Here is a 22,873-nt window from a genome sequence, read left to right as displayed (position 1 = left end):
GGTACAGAGCTGACCCTGGGCTGAGCTGTGGCTAAACCAGGAGACTCGGCAGGTTGTGCTTTAGGTGCAATTTCTACTTATGAGGGCTTATCGGGACACACCGCTATTGTAAGTCGAGCATGTGTGCGGTTTCTCCAAGAGGAAAGCAAGCCTTTCCTGGGGTTAACTGCACCACTGTAAGTAAAATGACAGAAACAGGAGGAAGCAAGCCTTGCAGCCCACCCGGTCTCCATGTCTGTCCAGGCTCTGCGTGCCCTCTTTCCTGTTCCATGCCCCAATACTGGTGCTGTTTCCCTTCCGTGAATCTGGACCACACCTGACCTGATCCTGGCAGGACACCATGGTGCATGGACAGTTTTCCCAAGGCTGCTGATCACCATCCTGGGGAACTTGGGGGTGTTGAACCAAGTCCTCCCCTGCTCAGGAGCATTCTGTGCCTCTTCATGATGCCTGAACCTCCAGAGCTCCAGGAGCGGCCAGGGGGTTTGGGTGAACAACGCAGGGGGTGTGTGGAGGGCAGCAGGAAGCTGTGGGGTGGGCCAGTATTCAGGATTATTAAATAAGGGTCCACTTAAAAGCACCTAAAAGCATTGTCTGAAACCAGCACAGGACATGCGAATGTTCTGGGTCTAGACAAAGCACTCAGTGGCAAGGAGCAGACCTTTATCAGGTCCACACGTCTGAACTGGACATGCACATCCAGACAGGAAGTCAAGCTGCCGAAAGAGACTGCAGGACCCAAGTGCCAGTCACTGTGGTGGGCATGCACTTTGTACTCAGTCACACTGTGAAATAAGTCAGTTAGCTTGTCCTGTAGTCATATTTTCCTTCTAAGAAACTGAAGCCTTAAAATTCCTACAAGCAAGCACGAAGCTCAGGTAAATGCACGTCTGGAGCGAGCCACCATCACCTGTGTCACTAAGCAATCGTCTTGCCTTTGCTTTCTGTGGGTTATCCAAGTGGTTGCCCAAGACTTTATTTCATGTGCCTGCAAGAAAGGCACTTGGGAATACCCCACTCTGCTTGCAAGTCACACGACACTGCTACAGAGAACAGAATGACTTCCACAGACAGCCATCTCAGGACAAATGACCAAGGCCTAGTCCATTCGGGCTGCTCCAACCAAAGACCTTAGACTGGATAATCTGCAGGCAGCATAACTTACTGCTCAGTTAACGGGCCTGGAGGCCTAGGATCAAATGCCATGGGCTCTGAGTTTGGTGAGGGCCCCTGTCTACTTCCAAGGTGGTGCCCTGAGTGCCATGTTCTCACGTGAAAGGGACAGAGGGGAGGCAAATCCCTGAAGCAAATCCTCCTTCCCTTGTTTCGTGTGTGTGTGTGTGTGTGTGTGTGTGACTGAGGATTGAGCCCAGTGGTGCTTTACCACAGAGCTACAATCCCTAACCCTTTTAAATTTATATTGAGACAGAACCTCCCTAAGTTGATGAGGCTGGCCTGAGACTTGGGATCCTCCTGGCTTGGCTTCCCAGTCACTGGGATCACAGGCACGCACCACCACATCCACACCTGAGGCCTCTTTTAAGAGCACTAATTCCACTCACGAGGCTCAGGCCTTGCACGTTTCTCTCCCTGCAGAGGCACCTTCTGAGGCCATCACTGTCACAATTAGGTCTCCACATATGAACTCTGGAAGGACACATTCAAACCACAGCACCAAGTACTTCAAATCTCACCACACCGAAGAGGCGATTGCATAATAGTTATTCATTAGCTTAAACTAATCTGAAACAATTTGTAAACTACCTACTGGAGAGGTACTGAGGAAAGCCACGTGGGGAAGAGCAAAACCACCACTCAAAACAGATCAGCCAACCAAGCCAATCGAAATCTCACTCCCACACACACGCCTAAGCCGCAACCTCTGCAAATCTCAGTCCAGAAATACATTTCCATCAAGGCAAGTGTCCGCACCTTCTCTAAAAGATCAGTGCGAGCTTTGGGCTCTTGCCTGAAGGAAACCCACCAGCTTGCCAAATGGTCCCTGCAGGTCAGGAGGTCTGACTCTGAAACTACCATCTGGTGTAAAAACAGACAACACTCAACCTCTTCAGCCAGCTGCCTCCACCAGGGTGCCAGACTCTGCTGTCTGAGGCTCTAGGTTTGACAGCCAGACTTTGGCATCTGCGTCTGCACACATGCATTTCAGGAAAACTGGCCATCCTGGAAGCCAAGCCCTGGCCCCACCTGCCCCCTTCACTTCAAGTGCTCTACAGTGGCCATGGGCCACAGTGAGGCAGCCTCTCTGGGCATAGGAGTGCACATGCTCTGCTTATGTGGCACTGACAGCTAAGTGCAGGCTGAGGGAAGAAGGGATGTGGCAGTGGGCGCAAGGTGGCCCACGGCCTCAGCCTCCAGGGTGGCCACAGGCAGATGTGTCCACAGTTGACCAGTCGTAGCAGTATCAGTCACGTCTAAAACCAAGAGCCAATATACATGCCTGAGTGTGACTGCAGGTGGGAAGGACCCCTCTTATCCTTGTTTCTCCATCATTGACTTGTGTGTGCTTCATTTAAAGGAAAAATAAAACCCAGTAGTATTCATCTTTCACCCAATAGAAATTTTCCTGCAATGATAGTGAATTGCCTCTATTTCAAATTCTTTAGTGGTAGTTAATTTTAAAAAAAAAAAATCTCCCCTGTCCTGCCTTCAGCTCTTATCCAGATGAGCTTCTGCTTCCTGCTCAACTCAAATGCAAGGATCTGGAGAAGACTGATGGGCACCACAGGCTCAGTGGGCCCAGCCCTGCCTGACGGCTGCCTAGCTCTAGGGCTGAGTGGAGATCGCACAGACCGCTGTGGCCTCAGAAGTAACTTGCACACACAGAGGATCCTACCTGGCTGCTCTCCTGTTTCCCCCCTCCCCCTCATTTCTGTTTTCTAGCACAGACCCCACTGACTGATATCTCTAAAGCCTTCTCAAGAACACCCTCTGCTCATAGCTGTGGCCCTTTTTCTCTGGGCCCCTAAAGGCTGTAGCCCCACTGCTCTAGTGCCACTGTGGTCCCCTCTGCACCCAGATCTCTGCAAAGAGAACTGCTGGTACAAATACCAATTGTACATTTAGACTGTCCTGTGACCAGGCGATACCAGAGCAGACCCTGGTCGAGGAGCAGCACGACAGGCTCAGCTTGAACGGCTCAGATAGGAGCCCGGGCGCCAGAGCTACTGTGTGGCATCTTTCTAACTCCAGGAGGAAACGAGGGCTTGCCGGCTTTTGACACTGGGGTCTGTGCATGGTGCACTCTAAGCTTCAGCCTGGGCTCTGGAGGGGACTGTTTTGCTCCACCAGGCACTCAGGTGCCGTTTCCAAGGTACCTTAGAAGACCCATCTTGAAAACATCGCCTAACTCCTTAGGTGCACCTAGAACACTGCGCCCACACCTGCTGCAGAAGGTGAGCTGGCACCCTGCCATCAGGGCAGGTGGCTCCTGCAGGGTGGGGGCCACCGCAGCCATCTCAGTGTGCGTGTGTGGGAGGGAGCCCTGGACTGTAGCAGTCAGCGGAAACAATCTGCCATCAGGCCAAGTCCTCAGCACAAGCGGAATGAGTGCCAAGAGGTCAAAAGGTTATTCGAGGTCATATGGATACAACACGGGTCAGGAGCACTGAGAAAACTGGTTAATATTATTATGTAATATTAATATTAGTAGCAACTAACAGCGGCATGCAGGTGGGCACACGACAGAAAGAATAGAAGGGTGGAAGGTAGACAAAGTGAAGACTCACATCTGGGTGGGGGATGGCGTACTGTCCCTGGATCGTGTAGGCCTGGAGAAAGAGAGAGAGACCTTCAGCTCATATCCTGGCAGACCTCGGCCTGCCACACCCTGGGAACCCTCCCCTGCACAACAAGAACCCTCTGGTGACAGCCTCTCCCTCAGTGTGCTCCTCTACCTGCTCCTGTTTGCTCAGGACAAGGGCCACTCTTCTCAGGGAAGGAGGCCTGAGCCACCACCAGAGGAGGAGGCCAGGGCAGGCCAGAGAGCTGCACCCCTCCCTGAGCGGCAGCCCACTGAGCGGCCACACCAGCAGGAGGCAGGGGACGGCCGAGCTCACCCCTTTTCCTAAAAGAAAGCCCTGAGGGTGATTTACTTGACCCAAGTGAGAGGTCCATTAATATTAATCAACCCTCAGAGTAGATAGTTGGGGAAATATTTGCCCCCAAAACATTCAAACAGAAAAAGAAAGCTTTAAAAGATGACCCAAACCTGCAAAAGCCAGATGGAGGAGACCTAATTCGGCCCAGTTGGTTCTTCCCATCAAATCTACAGTTGCATCCCGAAAGGGGGGCTTCCCTCCGAGTGTCTATGGGACCCTGGGACTCGTTTTCACGATCTCCTTGCCTGAGCTCTGTGACTGAGCCAGCTCAGCCACCATCCACTCTGAGGGCCTGCCCACCTCACCCTGATGCCCAGTGATGGCAGAGCCCCCGTGGTCCCTTCAGCCCAGATGCCTCCTGTGATCCAGAAGCTCCTGGCCAGATCATGTAGGAGCCACGGAGTCAAGGGAGAGCAAGCGCACAGAAGGTGGACCTGGCTTTGCTGGGGGGCCACCAGGCCTGGTGGAAGCACAGGGTGAGGATGTGGTTTCTGGCACCTGGATGTGTGGGGCCCCCATCCCAATAGGACATGTGTTGTCCACTTGTGTCTACACTCAGGGTCACCGATGTCTGAGAGGGAGACCTCAGCGGAGACCACAGGTCACTTCTCTGGACCCCAGGCCCTCCCACAGGTTTCTAATCTGTCCAGAGTTTTCATCAACAACCCATCCCAGGAGTTCAAGGTCAATCTACCACCCAACAGGGACCCAGCCGCAGTCCAGCTCTGAAACACAGTCAGGCCCAGTGGAGCAAGGTGCTGGCTGGGACAGCCCCACTGTGCTGAGGGGGGGAGTAGAGGAATCTTATCAGATACAGCGATGTTCTAGGAAAGGAGCAGGGCCTGGAGACCCAGCCTCAGGTTCTGCAAAGTTGCTGCCAGGGACGTGCTCCTATGTGTTAGCTACTATAGGGACCTCTGCAGTACCCATGGGCCAGGCCCCTGGGACACAGGGGTTTGTTCTCTCTGGGCCCACAGGTCTGAGCTGAGTTGTGAGTGAGTGCTGCTTAGGTCACTGCTCATTGTGGGCCGTCTCACACCTGCCTGTTCCCTGTAGGCTCTGCCTGAGGGTGCCCAGGTGATGCCTGCAGTGACAGCTGTGTGGACAGTGCTGCTGAGCACCCTTACCTGTGGCATCGTCACTCCCCTGCTCAAGGGGACGAGTGCCAGGCTCCCTCCTCTGTGTCGGTCATGCATGCTACTCTTGGGCATGTGGGGGCTTGAGTCCTGGAGACCTTGGGTCGTGGCCTAAGCAGATACTTCTGAGTTCTGCTGTACCTCACTTCTCAGTTTGCATTTTGGATCCTTTCCTGGGTGACCTGCACTCAGAAGTGACTCCTGTGTGACTATCCACATGTCACAACCAAGGCCATCACTGGCTACCACACTGTTCCAAGGGCACAGTGGTGGGCCCTACAAACGCCATGGCACCGTGACCTGGAGGGCACATGGCAATGACTGGAGGGGTGGTGCATCTGCCTGTTTCACAGGCAGATGGGGTCCCCCTGTGGTGGCTTTACCACCAGAGCTCATGTCATCTGGCTCTGCAGACGTGTCTGGATAAAGTCACCTCCCCTGGAGTGAACGAACCCCACATTTCACTGCAGACGCCATCAAGGGTTTGCTTCAACACTGGGGGAGTCCCCAGGGTCTGCCGACGCCAACCTCCATGAACTCGTGGGAGTGTGCGGTGGAGCTGCGGTGAGGAGGTGCTGCATGGCGTGTGCTCCACCAGGGCAGCCTGCAGCCCTTCACCATGCAGGGCCTGGCTTTCTGATCTGAAGTAGGACATGGGCCACATGCTGGGGCTGCGTGAGGACGGTGTGCCCAAGAGGGCTCCCTGCCGACAGAGGGGCAGACCAAAGGCATGAGACAGGTGGGGTGGGGGCAAGCCTGAGGATGCACCATGTATCTGGCCAAAGGAATGGAAATGCAGGCTCCCTGTCCCTTCCTCTACCACGGGCCAGTCGCAGGATCTGATAAGATTTCTCCACACCATGAGAAAGACATGAGGAAACATTTTTCTTGTCCTCCTTCTTTTTAGATGATAAACTCCCATGCCTACTCGGCACCGGCTGGACCACCTGTGGGGACATCTCTCTCTCTCAACTCTCCCCTGAACAAAGACAGACATCGCGGCCGGCCGGACACAGAGCTCTTCCAGGTCAACCCCAGCTGGACGTGTGCAAATCATCTGTGTGGATGGGCAGTATGGCCTGAGGTGGCCACAAAGGAGGAAGCCGGGGCATGGCCCTTCTCCTGCCTCTTCTCCAGGGGTCTGGCCCAGCCAGAGCACACAGTTCCTCTCTACCCCATCCTTCCAGGTCTCTTCTCCAGGAAAACAAGGGTGGGGGGCTAAAATGTGCAAGATCTGGGCTGTCAACGCAGGTGCTCTGTGACTTGTGGACACCTGCTAGGGCAGGTGGCAGGGCGGGGGTGTCAGGGCCAGCAGGGCCAGCAGGACCAGGGCTGCCTGGCCTGCAGCTGCTCCTCCCTCCTCTCGTGTTTGCACAGCTCCTACTTGGAGTGCGCTGTGGGGTCTGGGGACCCTAGTTCTCACAGCCCCAGTTGCCTCCAACACGAGCCGTAAGTTGCCCAGGTGCCCTTGTCTCTACCCAAGCAGCTCAGTCACATCCAAGAACTAGGTTTGGCAGGTGTGGCCTGGGCAGAGACCTGTGTGCCCTGATGTGAGGGTCCCTCCTGTCTAGGTCAGGGGCCACACTCGGGAGACCTGTCTCCCTTGCTCCCACCCGCCAACTGGTGTGGGCCAGGAGAGCTCTGCATCTGTCCGGTGGGTGGGAGACGTGCACGTGAGAAGGCGAGAAAACCTGAGTGCACTAACGGGCAGCGGCGGGTGCTGCAGTAAAAGGCTGAGGTTGGCAGTGGAGGCCGCGAGCGGGTCGGCTCTTACCTGACCACCTGCAAAAATGACAGGGGTGGAGGCGGGCTTTGGGCGGTAGGGAATGGTGGCACCTTTCGGTGGGGACTAGGAAAAGGGACAGGAGAGGGAGAGAGAGCGTTAGAGAAGCCTGGCAGCTGGCCGTGGGGGCTGCCTTCCCGAGCCCGCCCCTCTGCATAGACCCCAAGCTGCAGACTTGGCCCAGGCAAGGGCTCAGAGGCTGTGGCGGTGCTGGAGGGAGCAGCCCATTCCAGGGGGCACCATGAGGAGCCGAGCATCCTCGCAGAACACCAAGGGCAGGGCGGTGCCCCCCATCCTCACGGCCACTTCCTCCAGACAGGCTCCTTCCCACCAAGGCCCCCACCCCAACACGACCCTGCCGCCCAGTCCAGCAGGACGTGGCAGCGCTGTGTAGTGTGGCGTGTCGGTTATGGGAGGCCAGCAGGGCAGCCACCTGCTCGTGGGACCCTGCTGAGGGCTGCTGGCTGAGGTGGGCTCTGCAGTGCTCGCTCATCCTGCCGCCACCCTTCCTCCTGGTGTGGCCCTCGAGGACCAGAATGTGCATGGCATCCATGAGCTGGGCCTGGCTGTGACTTCACAGGTGGACAGCTTGGCATTCTCTGACAGAAACGCTTGAGTTCTCTGGCAAAAGCTGAGCCTCGCACACAGCGCTGTGGGAACTGCTGTCCAATGCCCCCAGGGCTTTCCTGGTCCATGACAACAATTAGTGGAGATGGTCCCAGGAAACTCATAAACATCCAGTGTTGCCATTAGAAAAACACCATTTTATTACATAGATGCCAAATGAAGTATTCCACAATCAAGATGAGGTTTGCTATAGTTTTCCTTGGTTATTCTGTGTCCAAAATGTAGGATTCTTATCTTAGGTGAAGGACATTCTTAAGCACCATAACCTTCCCCAGCCCTCTTCACCTGGTCAGGAGTGGTCAGCCACTACCTGGCCCCACTCCCTGTCCCCTGGGAGCAGGTCCGAGGGATGGGCCAGGAGGCACTGAGGGCTACAGGCTGTTGCAGCACAGGGAGGCTGGGAATAGCCTGCCGGTGGGTGTTTTGGGGCCACAGACCACTCAAGGGCCAGCGGCACCCCAGGCCTATTGGGTGAGACCTTTGAGCACACGATGGGGGACCCACCCCTCAGGGTGGGCACAGTGTCCATGGTAGCACAGGCCTTGCTGGGTGACAGTGTTGTGGTGGGGATGGTGCAGAGTGGGCGTGAGCAGGCCCAGGCTGGGTCTGGGTGATGCCAGCAATAGGGAGGCCCATCTTCTGTGTTCGTGAAGTACTGACCAAATGCCTCCAAGTGCCTCCATGCAGACCAGGGCTCACTTCAGGCCAAGGCTTCGTACTCAGACTCAGGGTTGGTTGTGGAAGAATCATGCTGGACGGCCAGAGTTGACCTCTGTACTGTACCACTGCTGCCCTGCCCCTGGCCGACCTCCGCAGCCTCTCAGCCCCAACAAGGAAGGCCAGGGCCTCAGCCCAGAGCTCCTCTCCCCTGCCCTGTTTTGCAGTACTGCATGACTGTAACTCCCAATGCCCTTCTCACCACAGAGGAGAGACTCTCTAGCAGCCGATGTTCCTCAGGAGGGGCCAAGCACACAGACCTTTCCTTGATGGGCACAGAAGTGCAGGTGGCCCACAGTTGTGACACCTGTGTTATCTGCAGGCCCCACGCAGGCTCATCTGTCATGGGACAGCCCATTCTTTTGCAATTTTAGGAGTGCAAGGCATGCCCCATGCGCAAGCCCCAAAGTCCTCTGATTGACAAGGAGGGCCTCAAGCCATCCTTTGCTTTTATTTCCAGCTACACTGCTTCTGTGGGTGATGCACCCTCCTCCCCTGGGAAGAACAGCTCCCAACCTTCTGCCAGCCACAGGATGTGAAGAATAGGTGTGTCTTGTCAGGCCAACATCCATCTTCTGTTTGTACCTGCAGCTTCCCTGTCTCCCATGTCACACCATCAGGAGGAGTCAAGATGGTTCTCACACTCAGCCTGGGGCACCGACATACCACAGCCCATGGCCCTACCTGCCTCTGAGGGGGCCAGTGTCTTCCCACCACCAGCAGCAGGCAATCAGCTGGAGGAATTTGACAAGACCATACACTTTGTCCTAAGAGCTGGGCACCATCCCTGACCAGGGACGTAGGAGGCAGGGTCATTCGCTGCCACTCCGAGGGTGCCACCTGCAGGCCTGTTTGGTGAGCCTCGGGTTTCCAGTTACTCAGACCAGCAACAAACACTCTGTAACCCTGACCAGCGTGTGGGGGAAATTCACAACAAGAATATTTTGAAAAATGTTTTAGACTTCTCAAAATCTCATACCTCATGAAAATAAAATCATGCGAAATTTTAGAATTAAACATGGGGTTTGAGGCTGGGTATGGTGGTGCATGCCTGAAATTCCAACTGCTCCAGAGGCAGGAGGATATCAAGTTTGAGGCCAGCCTAGGCAAATCAATGAGACCCTATCTCAAAATAAAAAGGCTGGGGATGTAGCTCAGTGGAAGCACACCCCTGGGTTTAATCTCCAGTGCTGAAAAACAAGCAAAAAAAGAAACACGGAGTCTGAGCGCAGAGCCAAATATGAAAAGGGACAGAGCTGGTGGCCTTCTAGCAAGGCTATGGCTGCTGGGGGACCCCAGCCCCAGCCAGGTGTGATGTGGACGCACAGCCTGGCCACGGGAGGGGGACAGAGGGGAAGCCAGCCGCCCGTGAGGCAGGAGGACCTTTCTTCTGGGGTGGGCTTGTTGCAGTCGCTTTAGTAAAGACAAGCAGCTACTGACAGTGCCGTGAATTTGGCTTCATTTTGGCTTTGACTGGAATTTGATTCTTGGGTTCTTTCCTCCTTGTCTGCTGCGACTCCTCTGCTTTGTTTTATCCTTCTGTGCCCTCATCTCTATCTCCACGCTGGGCACTTTGTGTGTTCGTCCTGAGTCTGCCCTGTTGGCCTCAGAGGCAGTCCTTGGTGCCATCTGCAGACCTGGGGAACACGGAAGCTTCCGGCCCCATCCTGCTGAGATGGGCACTGCAACCCTCCCTCTCCCCTCACCTCCACCACATTGGCCTCCACAAGGTCAGCCCCTCCAGGGCGGGCTCTCTCTGGCCTCAAACCCTCTCACCAGGACAAAGCTGTCCAGCTCCAAAGTGAGAGAAGTATGCTTCTTCCTGTGCTCTCTCTGAGCTGACAAAGGTGGCACTGATGATCCAGGCAGAGGGGGTGTTGGGGGGCAAGGGCAGACCCCAGCTGCCCTCCCCAGGGAACTGCAGCCTGGGAAGCTGGGTCTAGGGACTTCCAGATCCTCATGTCATGCCCCAACCAACCGTGTGCATCCTCAGCATCAAGGAGGTGCCTGGGCTCTGCCAGGACGCAGGGCAGCCAAGCGCAGAGTGAACCCAGCGCTGAGCGCAGAGAGGGTGGGCTGGTGACGTGACTGTACCTCCAGCATGACCACACAGATCTGCTTGACGCACTGTATAATGGCATCTGGCGTCCCTGAAATGGTCACTGCCCGCTCTGTGGAGTTGGGCAGCATGTCCCCGGCCACCTGGACTTGGGCACCTGTGGACTGGAGAAAAGGGACATTGGAAGTGGGCAGTAGAAAAGGAGGGTGGTATTGTGCACAGGATACGTGGTATCTCCAGAATCTTGGGGATACTCAGGGTAGTCTACACAATGGACAGCCCTTCACTTGACACACGGCCTGGCTGGCCATGCTGCATAGGACCACAGTGTTGCCTCCTATGTCCCCTCCCTCCACCCCTGCCTGGACACCCAGCCTCTGCAGTCTCCTCTAGGAGCACATGGCCCTCAGGCAGGAGCTGTCCCATAGGGGCAGGCACACTGCACAGGAGGCCATGCCCCTGGGAGGGCATGGAGTTTGCAGGAGATGGACTGCTCTCTCCTCACCCAGAACCCCATCTCCTCCAGAGTCCAGGTCGCTTGGGGACCTCCTGGGGGCGTGTCAAGTGGGTGGTGCCTCCCATGTCAGGGGAGGCTCAGCTTTCCTGGAGTCAGGTGTGTGTGAGAACCCACACCTCCTGTGGCTCCATCAGCACTGCTCAGAGCGGGGACCCAAAGCCCTCAGGCCTGAGCGCAGCCCAGAGCCACAGGACAGGAAGGACTGGAGACCCTCCCTAACCGCCAGCAGGGCTGCTCCCTACACGAGGTCTACTGTGTGGGTCCCCCACACTCCACTTTTCATTAGTTCATTGGACTGACTGTCCCTGTTGCATGTAAGCGTCAGGCTATCAGAATCTGCAACAGCTAGTGCCAGTGATGGCAGGCTGCATAGGGGACGTGCAGAGAGATGGTGGGGAAGATCTTGGTACCTCCCTTATCTCCTTGATCTTGGAGCCGCCTTTGCCAATTAGGGACCCGCACTGGCTGGCTGGGACCACCAGCCTCAGCGTCACTGGGGGCTTGCTGGTAGCAGGGCTGTTGCTCATGGAGTTGATGATGTCCTAGGGAGGAAAAGATGCATGTTGGCACCACATCAGTGAGTACAGCTGCATGGTTGGGATACTGAGAGGAGAGTGCACAGCATCTGTGCCCTGCACCAGCCCCATGCACCTTGCAGGGCCCATGAATCCCTCCCCCATGGGGAAGGGACACAGAGGACAGGATGGGTGGTCTCCAAGCTGCAGAAGACCTCAGGCAGGGCACACAGATCAAAAGGATAACTGTGGCCGGGTTTGGTGGCACACACCTGTAATCTCAGTGGCTTGGGAGGCTGAGGCAGGAGAATCGCGAGTTCAAAGCCAGCCTCAGCAAAAACGAGGTGCTAAGCAACTCAGTGAGACCCTGTCTCTAAATAAAATACAAAATAGGGCTGGGGATGTGGCTCAGAGGTTGAGGGCTCCTGAGTTCAATCCCCGGTACCAAAAAAAAAAAAGAAAAGAAAAGAAGTCTGAAGGCCTGGGGGTACCAGGCTTGCACAGATAGACGTGTGAGGTGGGAGCACTGCAGAGCAGAGACCATCTGGGGTGGGTATGACAAGCGTGACTGCCAAGGGTTGGAGGTGTAGGGTGGAAAGTGGCTGTCTGGTGCCCCGCACTGAGGTGAGAGATGAGTCAGAAGGTGAAGGGCAGCAGAGGTATGATGATGGGTTTGGAGCCGGCCTGCCTGGGTAGCCATTATGTTCAGCTTGTGGTTTTGACACAAAGGAGACATCCAGCTTCTGGTTCAGGCTGGCCACTGATGGGGCAGGCGATACCTCCAGTGTCTGGGTTGTGAAGAAGCAAGGACCTATGGAGACCCAGGCCCCACCACAGTGTGCAGCACATCCAGAGGGGCTCCCCACGTGCGCTCGCTCTCCACGTGCCCAGCTGTCTCAGAAACGGTCCCTCACAGGGCTCCACCACTTTCCAAGTTATGATTTGTGTAACAATTTACTCCCCACCAACTCATGCCTCTCTTCTTTTTGAAAACAATATTAAGTCATGAAAAGTAGCACATTAGATCGTTCTAAAGTGACATGTCAGGAGGTGCATGAGGACAAGGAGAGAGGTGTCCCTTTAAAGCAGACCTGCCAGGGCCAGTGGAAAGGGAGCTTCCAAGGGGCTCTCTGCCTGCAGGCTGGACAAGGAAGTCACCAGGAAGTTGCACAGCTCTGTGTGTGTGAAAACCCTGTGACTCGTGGGCAAGTCACTCCGGCACCGGAGAGTCTGCTTACAGAGGAAGCAGCTGGGGCAGGGGAAGAAGCCAGACAAGAGAGTCAAAGACAAATGCCTGGGCCAGGCTGTAGGTGCCCAGGGAGCTGGGTCCACAACCTCTGTGGTCCCCAGCACAGGAAGTCAAGTCAGAGCCTTTGCAGTGCTTGGCCAAGGACTGCAGCTTCCCTCATGTTTGCCCTGCTTCCCACTCAGGACCACCCGAAAATATGCACTCGCTCCAATCCATCACTAGGAGGCTCTGCTTCTGTGACCCAGCCCCTGCTCCCAGGACACGCGGATCGAAGGCTGCCTTGCTCAGCACAAGTTGACCTCCCGCACAAGTAAGGGTGGCCGGCCCTCTTGCCATAGCTAGCCCTGCACATGTGGCCTCTGCTGCTCCATCCAGGTAGCCTTGCTCATCTCCACATGGACCCAGCTCCCACCCAGGTGTGGTTCTCCAGAGGCCCTGTGCCTGCTGTTCCTGCCAGGTGAGCATGGCGGAGTTGGCTCTGGGTCTGGACCCATTCTCAGGCACGGAGCTCCTGGGTTGTGCATTCCCAGCCTGGGGCCTGGTCTGGCAGCTGGTTCCATCTGTTTACCTCCCTGGTGGGTTGAGTCACGCCCTTCCATCCCCCTGCTGGCTTCGGTGTGTTGTTGGTCATGACGAGGAGCCTCAGGGCCAAACACAAGCTGGTCGTCCTGGACTAACATCCACATGGACACACCTGGTTCTCAGATGGAGCTCTCCTCCTCTCGACTGTCTGTGCTAAGAGCTTATTTGATGTGGAGGGACTGTCCCTCGGTTCCACTGATGGGGTTGGGGTGGCTGAAGGTATGTGGGCTGCAGTCCTACTTGCTGCCAGCTTCCACGGTCTGTCTAAGCCTCCTCTTCCTGAACCCTGAAGCCACTTCACCCACTGAAGCCCTGGTTCCACACCTGCCCATTTGTGGTGTCTCTCCACCAAGCATGACTCGGGCCTTTGGTGAGCACTCTGGGGACACTAGACTTGAGTATAACGGTCCATTCAAGAGGAATGTTATAGCTGGGCGTGGCAACTTATCGAGACCCTAATCAAATTGGTGAGACCTTGTCTCAAAATAAAAATAAAAATGGGGGGCTGGGGCTGTAGCTCAGTGATAGAGCACTTTCCTAGCACCTGTGAGGCACTGGGTCCAATCCTCAGCACTGTATAAAAATAAATAAATAAAATAAAAGCACTGTGCCCATTTACAACTGAAAAAAAATGAATAAATGAATAAATACATAAATAAAAATGGGCTGGGCTGTAGCTCAGTGGTGGAGTGCCCTGGGTTAAACCCTATATATGGATATTGCCTTATAAAAAAAAGTGGACAAGGTTTCTCATGCCCAGTGGAGCAGCATTTTTTGTATCAGTGTGAATAGGTTTCCTAGTGAAATTCTGATTTAAAAATCGTTTCACTGAAAGATTCTTTGGCTAAAGCAAATAAATAATTTGACAGACCTCAGATGCTATCCAGTAGGTCCTTCTTCCTAGCCCTCTAGCACCTCCTGCCCCGATTCCCATCTTTTCAACACATTCCCCCGCCCCCCCCAACTCCACCTCTGCCTTTTCCCAACAATGCTCCTAGGACCCCTGATGCTGAGTACTTGTAGAATCCCCCAACCAAACTGGTGACATAGGCAATTTAAACCTGAACCAGAGCTGAATTAAGAGCTATGATAAAGGATTTCTCCAAACCCAGACAAGATCAGCAACTAACAGAAGAATTTGGAACTCTCTGGGCACAGGACTCAGGGTTACCTTAGGTAATATCAACTTGACCTTCTCCCCACAAATAAACCCAATGGTCAGAAAAGGTAGCAGGGCAAAGTCTCCTAAAAGCCATATCCAAACACTTCCAATGGAAATGATTGGAACAACTGTGCCCACAGGGAAAGAAGAGACCCCTGGGTTCTGGGAAGACTGGAAGGCAAGCTCTGACAGCAGTCAGGCTGAGGAGTGCGGGCCTAGGAGTCCCTCTCCATCCCATCTGCTCAACAGAGTCAAACCTAATTTGAAAACAGAAATTAGGACAGGGAGTGTGTGTGTGTGTGTGTGTGTGTGTTGTGATCATGTAGCTGAAACACAACACCTGGCAGAATATTTAAGAGGGTTCTAGAACAAAATAAGGCAGGACCAAAATGAACTTGTGGCCCTGCAGCTCACACAGGCAGGCAGCCCCCTCACTGCCACCAGCTGCGGACAAGCACATGTGGACACTGAGCAGAGGCATCACTGGGGAAGGAGGATCCTATCCTAGAAAGAAAGCCCCCTTGGTACAGATCAGGGAAGAGCACCAGTTTCCTTCCTGCCCTCCCCTGACCCTGGAGCTGGGTGTGTGGAGGTCTAGGTAGCAGTCTCCCTGGAGCCTGAGTCCAGGTAGAGTACCACCCTCCCTAGATGCTCCTACAGTCACTTGCTTCCTTGTGTGGGCCTCAGCCCTGCCCTCACCAGTGCGTCTGCAGAGCAGGACAGCCACATCTGGGCACCTTCACTGGGCTCAGGTGCTTGGACTGCCGGCCCAGGGGCACTGAAGCACCACCACCTCTTCCAGGTCCTCAAGAGCAAAACCCACAATTCCTTTGTGGTTTGGTTCTGATGTCATATGAGATGATCTCCTACCTTGTGTTGAAGACAGGAAACCTGGGAGGGTGCTGTTTTCTGCCTCTTGGCCTTGGCAGACCCTGTTGGCAACTTGACCAATTTCCTCAGAATTGAAGCTGGAGGTCATTCAGTCGTGTGATGTGGACCCACAAGGAAGCCCTAAACCCCACTGTGACCCTTTAGAGAGGGAGTCTCTAATGAGGTCCTAAGAGTGAACTCTAGTCCAGTAAGGCTTGGGTCCTGATTACAAGAGGGAGACAGCAAGGATGTGCCCACAGAGAATAGGACCATGAGAAGGTGGCCATATGCAATCTGAGGGAAGGGGCCTAGGAACAAACCAAGCACCATGATACTTTGATCTTGGGCTTTCAGCCTCCAAAACAGAAAACAATGCCTATTGTTTAAGCCACCCAGCTGTGGGACCTGGTTATGGAGGCAGCCAGGGCAGATTAAGAACATCACCAGCCTCATCTCCTTTAGAACACAGGGCTCCACCCAGCAAGGTCAGCCAGATGCAGGACTTGTACTCATGAGCACCTGTCAACCACCAGAGAGAAGGCACGCTTTCAGAGGAGCATGACCTTGGGGCTCTCGCCTCTGCTGGAGCCCCATCGACATATTAGGAGGAAAGGGTGCTCAGACACAGCTTTGCTTCCCAGAGCCATGACTGCACACAGGGAGAACACAGAGGCTGAGGGAAATGCTCTGCAGATCATCACACCAGACACACCTCTTGGACTCAGGCTGTACCTCTAGCTAAACCCCTCAAGGATGTGCTTGTGCGCATTCAGAGATGCTGCTGTGAGCTACCAGCATAAGTCCCTAATACTGAAGAGGAAGGAAGGACAGGAGGTGCATGACCCCTTCCCAAGGTGAACTCCAGTACTGTTGCTGGCTGGTGGTGCCTAATGACAAACACAGATGTTAGCGCAGTTGCCTGTTGAAACTACTCATGTAGGAGCAGATACATTGGTCACTATGTGAAACCCACATTGGCAGGAAACTGTGAGACAGTGAGGGCATTTGTGGCCACGTGTCACCTGTCAACAACATAGTCCTGGAGGAAATGTGAAAATGAGGCACGGCTGTGGGCCTTGAGCTCTTGGGGTGGCTCACCAGCTTCCTCCCTCCCTGGGCTAAGTGAGGTGTCTCAGTCATGGCACTGTCTATTTCAGGATGTGTGGAGCGTTCCTTTCTGAAAAACTACAGCTTGTGATAAACTGCTTGGTTTTGTGTTTCCAACCTGGTGTTTGCCCATTTTTACGTGACACGATAAATGATTCAGGACACCCACTTGATGGGAACCATTATGAAAACTTGCACTGTCATACTATCCCAATCTTCTGGGAAGCTGGAAAGACCAGTGACAATTCAAATGACCAACACTTTGAGGACTGGGATGTAGCTCAGTGGTACAGCATGTGCTTAGCACGCGCTCAAGGCCCTGGGTTCAATCCCAGTACCAAAACAAAACAACAACAAGAAAACAAGGAAATTAAACAAAAACTTCCACAGTCTCTGCTTCCTTAGGCCATGTAGTCCACTCCCTTGGGTTCTGCCACTATTGACTGGTGACTGGAGGGTCCAGGCCTTCAGGGATTCCACCCTGATGTTAGGCTCTGTCCTGCTGCAGGCAGAAATGGCAATGTATGGTAAGGGACCCATACTCCCACCCATCACCAGCAGGGCAAGGCTGCTTCCCAAACACCCTCTTCATGATCTTCCATCAGGAGGGCTTATCTCCTAACAGAAGACCAGAGAGCAGCTGCTCTGGAACCGTACTGGGAGGGGACTTCTACGGCATTGCTGGGAACAAACGCAGCAGAGACTCCAGGTTGTGGGTTCTGGAGCTCCACAACTTCACCCAAGACCATGACTCAGCAGTCCACAGACCCTAGGAAGTCACTCGGAGGCCTATCAGCATAAGTGGCTCCACAGGGGTCTTCCAGAAAAAACTCCAAGGGGGTCTCACACTGGGGTCTCGTGGACCCCCTAGAAATTCACACCAGGGGGGACTCATACTAGGTCCTCACAGACTCTCTAAACCCTAAACCATCACTCCAAAGAGGGCCTCACAGTGTAGGGACCCTCTAGAAAGACACACCAAAGGGGACTCTCAATGGGTCCTTAGGGACCTTTCAGAGTATCATGCCAGGGAGGACTCATACTGGTTTGGCAGAGTGCCTCTAGAAACAGCTACCCTTCAGAAATAGACCAAGCCCTTTATAGAAAGTTGTTGACAGTGGACAGTCTCCATTTAAGATGTCATTCCAGGACACCTTCTCATTTCTGTTTTGGTTTTTATTTGCTTATAATCATTTGCTATAATGTGTATCTGGAAGGTCTCCCAAGGGGGCATGTGTTAAATCTTGGTCCTCAGCCTGTAAGAGGTGGGGCCTACTGGGAGTATAAAGTCACCGTGGGTGTGCCTTTGGTTTTGTTACGCCACTTGCTTCTGCCATGATATGCTGCCCACCTCCCCTAACCCACCAGGGGCTTAAAAGCAAAAATTCTGCATATCGTAGACTGAAACATCCAAAACTCTGAGCTAAAATAAGCCATTTCTCTTTGTAAGTTGATTTCTCTCAAGTAGTTGTTACGGTAATGGAAGGCTTACTAGCAGAAAAATGGGTTCTGAGAAGTGGGGCTGTTGTTATGATGATAACTGATGAAGTGGACAATCTTTGGGGATTGGTTTAGGGAAAGAGTTTAGTGAAGTTTGAATAATCAGACTGAAGAAGGACTAGAATGCTTTAAGGGGAGTTTAATGGCTGATTCTGGTTGGGGATCTGACCGGAATGCTGATAGGAACGCAGATTGAGAAGACTGGGTTGATGAGTCTTCAGATGGAAATGACAGCTCTACTGGGAATTGGACTAATGGCCAACCTGTGTTACATCCTAGACAAGAACTTGTCTATATTTTGTTCATGCCCTGAGACTTTGTATGAGACTGAGTTTAATGGTGACAGACTAGTTTATCTGATACTGGTAATTTCAAGGCAAAACAGCATTCAGGCAGCAATAAGGGAATTATTGGCTGCTTTTGGTCAAATTTATAGTAAGTAGGAGCAAAAACAGAGCAAAACATTTTGGAAAACTTCCAGTTCATCCAGAAAAGAAGACCGTGCAAAGGTTTAGCCAAGGAGGATGCAGTTGCTAAAGAGATTAACACAATTTTTAAAAAGTCAAGTGCTTTACACTAGGACAATATGAAGGATGCCTGGAGGGTATCTCAGAATGGGCAAGGCCTAGTCATCAAAGGTTCAGAGTTGTATAAGTGCAAATTTGTTTCAAAGACTTTCCAAGGCAGAGCCTTTTGAAAAGAGAACCCTTCCCATCTAGGACTACCTAAGCTAGCCAGGCCCTCAGGCCAGGCACAGCTCAGGCTGGCAGCAGACCTCGCATCATCCCTGTTGCTGGTTTTGCAGGCATGCAGAATACAGGAATTATGGTGTTATGGAGGCTGCCACCAAGATTTCAAAGGAAAGCCTGGGAGGACAGGCCTGTGTGGCAGGGTTGGAGTCCCTACAAGCATCAGGGTGTTGTGTGGAACTGTGAGAGTGAAGCCCAAGCTGGAAGGAAGCCCCAGGACGTTAGAGGTACCAGGAGCATGAAACACACTGCTGAGGGAACTGCAGGCAGGAAGCAGAGCCAGCCCAGGAGAGAGGCTATGTGGGCGGCAACCAGGAAAGCCAGGGGCAGGCTTGCCCAGCTCCTTGGGGCCCACATCCCACCAGACTATGCCTAGGATGCCAGACCTAGAGCTATAGGACTTAATGTTTGCCCTGCTAAGCTTTGGTCTTGCTTTGGCCCAATACTTCCTTATCATTCCCCTATTCCTTCATTTCAGAATGGGAATTTTCACCCTGTGCCAGTTAAGGAACAGTCAAGGATTGGGGGACACTTGGAGATAGACTCGGTGCACTTTGAATTGTGAGATGAACATGAGCCTTTGAGGGTCAGGTGTGAATTCCCATGGTTTGCATCTGGAATGCAAAGGTCACCCAACATCCCTGTGTTAAAGGCCTGATTCCCAGCTTAATGTTGCGGGAAGGCAGTGGAATCTTTAAGAGGTAGGGCCTATTGGGAGGTTTGAAGTTACTGGGGAGGTGCTTTTGAGGAAACTGTTGGACCTCATTCTCCTTCTCTTCTCCTTTTTGTGTCCCAGCTATTAGGTGAACTGTTTGGCCACATGCTGCCCATGTCCCACCAGAAGCCTGAAAGCAATGGTTCTGCCCAATCGTTGACCCTTTAAAATCAGCCTTTTCTCTTTATAAGTTGACAGCTCAGGTCCTTGTCACAGGGATGGGAACCTGAGCAACACACACTCCTCCTCTTCCAGCAGGCCCCTGCCTGGTACCCTTGATGATGGCTCCCGTCTCTTTTCTTTTCACTATATGGTATCTGTTAGGCCAACACACTGCTTTCAGTGTCAACCTTACATCATGCCACATCCCACCACGGTCTTCAATCTTACCGTCCACCCACTGTGCCACTGGTTGCCAGAGCCCCAGGATAACAATAATGGTAACTGTTGCCTGGTAATTCTAGTGTTGTCGATTGAGATACTGGAGTATTGTAGCTGACGGTTTTTCCACTTGCACAAACACGGGCAAGGGACCCTACATAAGTCAGCTAGTTGTGACTTTGCTAGTTTCCCTACCTCCTAGGAATACAAATGTCTATTGATCAGTGAGAAAATCTATTGGTTAGTCTAAATTTGACTTCAACAACCTTCACAGAGCAATGGAAGAGACGTCTGCAGACCGTGTGTGACCAGCCAAAAGAGCCTTGGTTCAGCTCTGTCCTGAGCAACGATTCTTTCCTGGCCTCCAGGTGACTCTGCCAGCACTGCTGCCTTTGAAACCAGGAAATCTTAGGGCCTGTTAGTCTTAGACTGACTGGTAGCTCATGTACCTCACGGAAAGAGGGTTATGAGACCTCTCTGCATGGAGACCTTGATCCTACAAATTGCTGTGGCTGGGAATTCTGACTCAGATTTGTGTCCCAACACAAGGCCACCTTCATCACTCAGGAGCTCTTCTGGAGGAATAACTGACTTACTGCTCAGTGCACAGCCAGAGCAGTGCTTCCCTGTGGGAACCACACAATGAGAAGACTGCCGGACCCACCACTGACCCTGGCAGAAGTGCTTAGGGGTAGGGCAGACTGACCACCTGCTGGCACCCTTCTTATTGGCTGGTCATGGTGGCATCTGCAGCATGGCTAACACTTGCTGGGTGAGGATCAAGGGCACAAGCCACGCATCACTGGAGGGAAAACACCACTGGCTCGCCAAGCCTCGCAGCCTGGGCCCTGGGGCACATGGACCCAGTGCACCTTTCAGGGACACACCACTTTTTTTTCTGTCACAGTGGTCATGGCTGTTTCTATCCAGAGTCCCATGTGTGTCAGTGCAACCACTCTCATCACGGACAGCTGAGATGGCATAGTGGCCAAAGGTCATGACTCTCCCAGCACAGGTGAGCATGAACAAATCTGGGCCCCAGGCGAGAGTGACCAGAAGGGGAGACTAAGACACTGGCTCTGCACACTGGGGACAGCTAGGCCACAAGTGGCAAGAGGGTATTGGCCTGTACCTCTGCAGCAGCCTACCCAGGAAGCTCGAGCACAGCTTCCGCCATTTTGGCCCACAATGGTCAGGACCTGGCTGGTGACCACAGCTTCCCACCTCCCACCCAGGACCAGCCAGAGCAGGCAGATATGACCCCTAAGTAACTCACATGGGATTCTGATGGTTGGGAGTCACCTCCAGTTCACAGGCCCCAGCTGCCACCAGCTGCACACCTGGGACCCACACTCAGTCTACAATGCAACATTTTCCTGCCCTGCCTGTGACAAGAAACGGTGGCCAATCCCTTGCCATAGCCACTTTCATGGACACTGCTGCCTGTTCTCAGAGGGCTCCCTGTTTATTTTCACAAAGTCTGCCTCATTACTTGGCCATCCTCATTTTTGACAGAGAAGCTTAATTTCCTGGCTCAATCCCCGTCTCTGGATCAAGACACTAAGTGGAAACACACAGACACTAAGCTCTAACTCACCGTCAAAAGCTCACAGTGCCACACACACACACGTGCACTTCCACTAGCAGGCAAGCACACACCCCATGTCTCCAGCTCTGTCTGTCCATATTGGAGCCCAGCCACACTGACTCTCCTGGGAGGCTGGCTGTGGTGGTGGGGTAGCAGGACAAGGGTGGTGACAGTGGGGCTTGGTGCAGGGCCATGTGGCCCAGCCTGGGGGTGAGCAGCAGCCCTGGAAGTCAGTGTGGTGTGTTTTGAGGTCAGGCTGGACGTATAGGGGCAGGGTCTGAGCAACCATGAGTGAGGTGGGCTTCTCCAAAGTACATGTGCTACGAGTAGCTGGCTTCGGGAGAAAGGAGGGATGCTGGCCCCTCACCAGGTGGACAGGAGTTGGGAAGAGTAGCTGGGAGGCAGAGAAGGTAAGAGGAAGATGTGCTAGGTGGTCTGGGCCATGCCCTTGTCCAGGCCCCTGTGCCCTAGGAGCTGGCTCAGCCTGCCCTTCCCTGCCTGGCAGAAGGCTCAAACAGGTGCACCTCACCTCCTCAAACTTGTACGCAATCATGGCAAAGGCCTTGAAGATGGCGTCCGTTGGGCCTGTGATGGTCACAATCCTCTCCGGGCAGTTTCCCTCTGAGATGTTGATCCTGGCACCACTCTAGGGCAAGGGCAGAGCAAATGCTGCAGTAGCTGAAAGCCACCTGGGCAGTACCAACCTGGGCTCTCCAGGCCACAGATGGCCCAGTGTCTGGCCCTGAGCAGTGGGGCTCTTTCCACTAGTCTCCGTTAGTGGGAAACTTTAGTTAACAAAAGGAATCTAAGCCATCCATAAGGATGCCTGTGCCCCACTCATCTAACCCTCTTGAATGCCATGTGTCAGAGGGAAGAGTGGCCCTTCTCACCCCAGGCCAGGCTTTCCATCCCAGTGCACATGGGTGGGATGAGCAGGCCCCCCAGGACAGGTGAAGCCCAGACCCTCCCGCATCCCAACTGGGGTACAGGATGCTGTCAGGACAAGTCACACTCACCTCTTCACGCATCTTCTTCACAGTCTCCCCTTTCTGGAATGGAGATTTAGACAACAAGGAAAAGTGTCACTGGCAGCTCTGTGTGGGGCATGTGGCCCTGGTGTGTCCCTGGTTCTGGCAGCTGCCTGTGCTGTGTGGGGTCCTGAGGGAGGCACCTGCAGCACAGCAGGGCCAGCCTCCATCCTGCCCTGCACTGGGCCAGCCCTTCCCTGACGACCTTGCCATCATCTCAGGTGAGGAAGCTGAGGGATGGGAAAGTATGTGTGCTCACTCAGTGGCACTGAGACTGTGCTGCCAGCAGGGCTGCACCATCTTCCATGAGTGGTGACTCCCTGACAGGCCCTCTCCAGAAGAACATGTGAGAAAGCTGGACATGGTCAACTGGAGGCTCCCCTGTAGAACAGTGGCAGTGGAGAAAAGGGACATGGGGACCCAGAGATGGTCAGGGAAGGCAGTGCCCGGCAGCTCTTCTCCTTCATGAG

General features: G+C 53.8%; 1 protein-coding gene across 14 annotated transcripts in view; it reads right to left on the bottom strand.

Annotated features, from left to right (window-relative positions):
* The window catches only part of Pcbp3 (poly(rC) binding protein 3), a 227,378-nt gene that overhangs the window by 14,152 nt on the left and 190,353 nt on the right, over positions 1-22,873 (bottom strand). For 10 of the 14 annotated variants that reach the window (XM_046439061.1, XM_058577223.1, XM_046439060.1 and 7 more), the window contains 6 exons: positions 22,392-22,424; positions 21,905-22,021; positions 11,368-11,499; positions 10,476-10,604; positions 6,960-7,103; positions 3,747-3,788 (listed from right to left, as the gene is read on the bottom strand). In XM_046439061.1, the coding sequence (XP_046295017.1) occupies positions 3,747-3,788; positions 6,960-7,103; positions 10,476-10,604; positions 11,368-11,499; positions 21,905-22,021; positions 22,392-22,424 (597 nt within the window). The remainder of the gene's footprint in view (positions 1-3,746; positions 3,789-6,959; positions 7,104-10,475; positions 10,605-11,367; positions 11,500-21,904; positions 22,022-22,391; positions 22,425-22,873) is intronic. The other 4 variants (XM_046439064.2, XM_046439065.2, XM_046439069.2 and 1 more) reach the window with 2 other exon arrangements.

This window comes from Marmota monax, unplaced genomic scaffold (genome assembly GCF_021218885.2).
Source record: "Marmota monax isolate L192 unplaced genomic scaffold, Marmota_monax_Labrador192_F-V1.1 WCK01_AAM20220418_F8-fsc00125, whole genome shotgun sequence".
NCBI lineage: Eukaryota > Metazoa > Chordata > Mammalia > Rodentia > Sciuridae > Marmota > Marmota monax.
The sequence above is the reverse complement of the archived record's forward strand: the minus strand, read 5'-3'. Positions and strand labels throughout refer to the sequence as shown.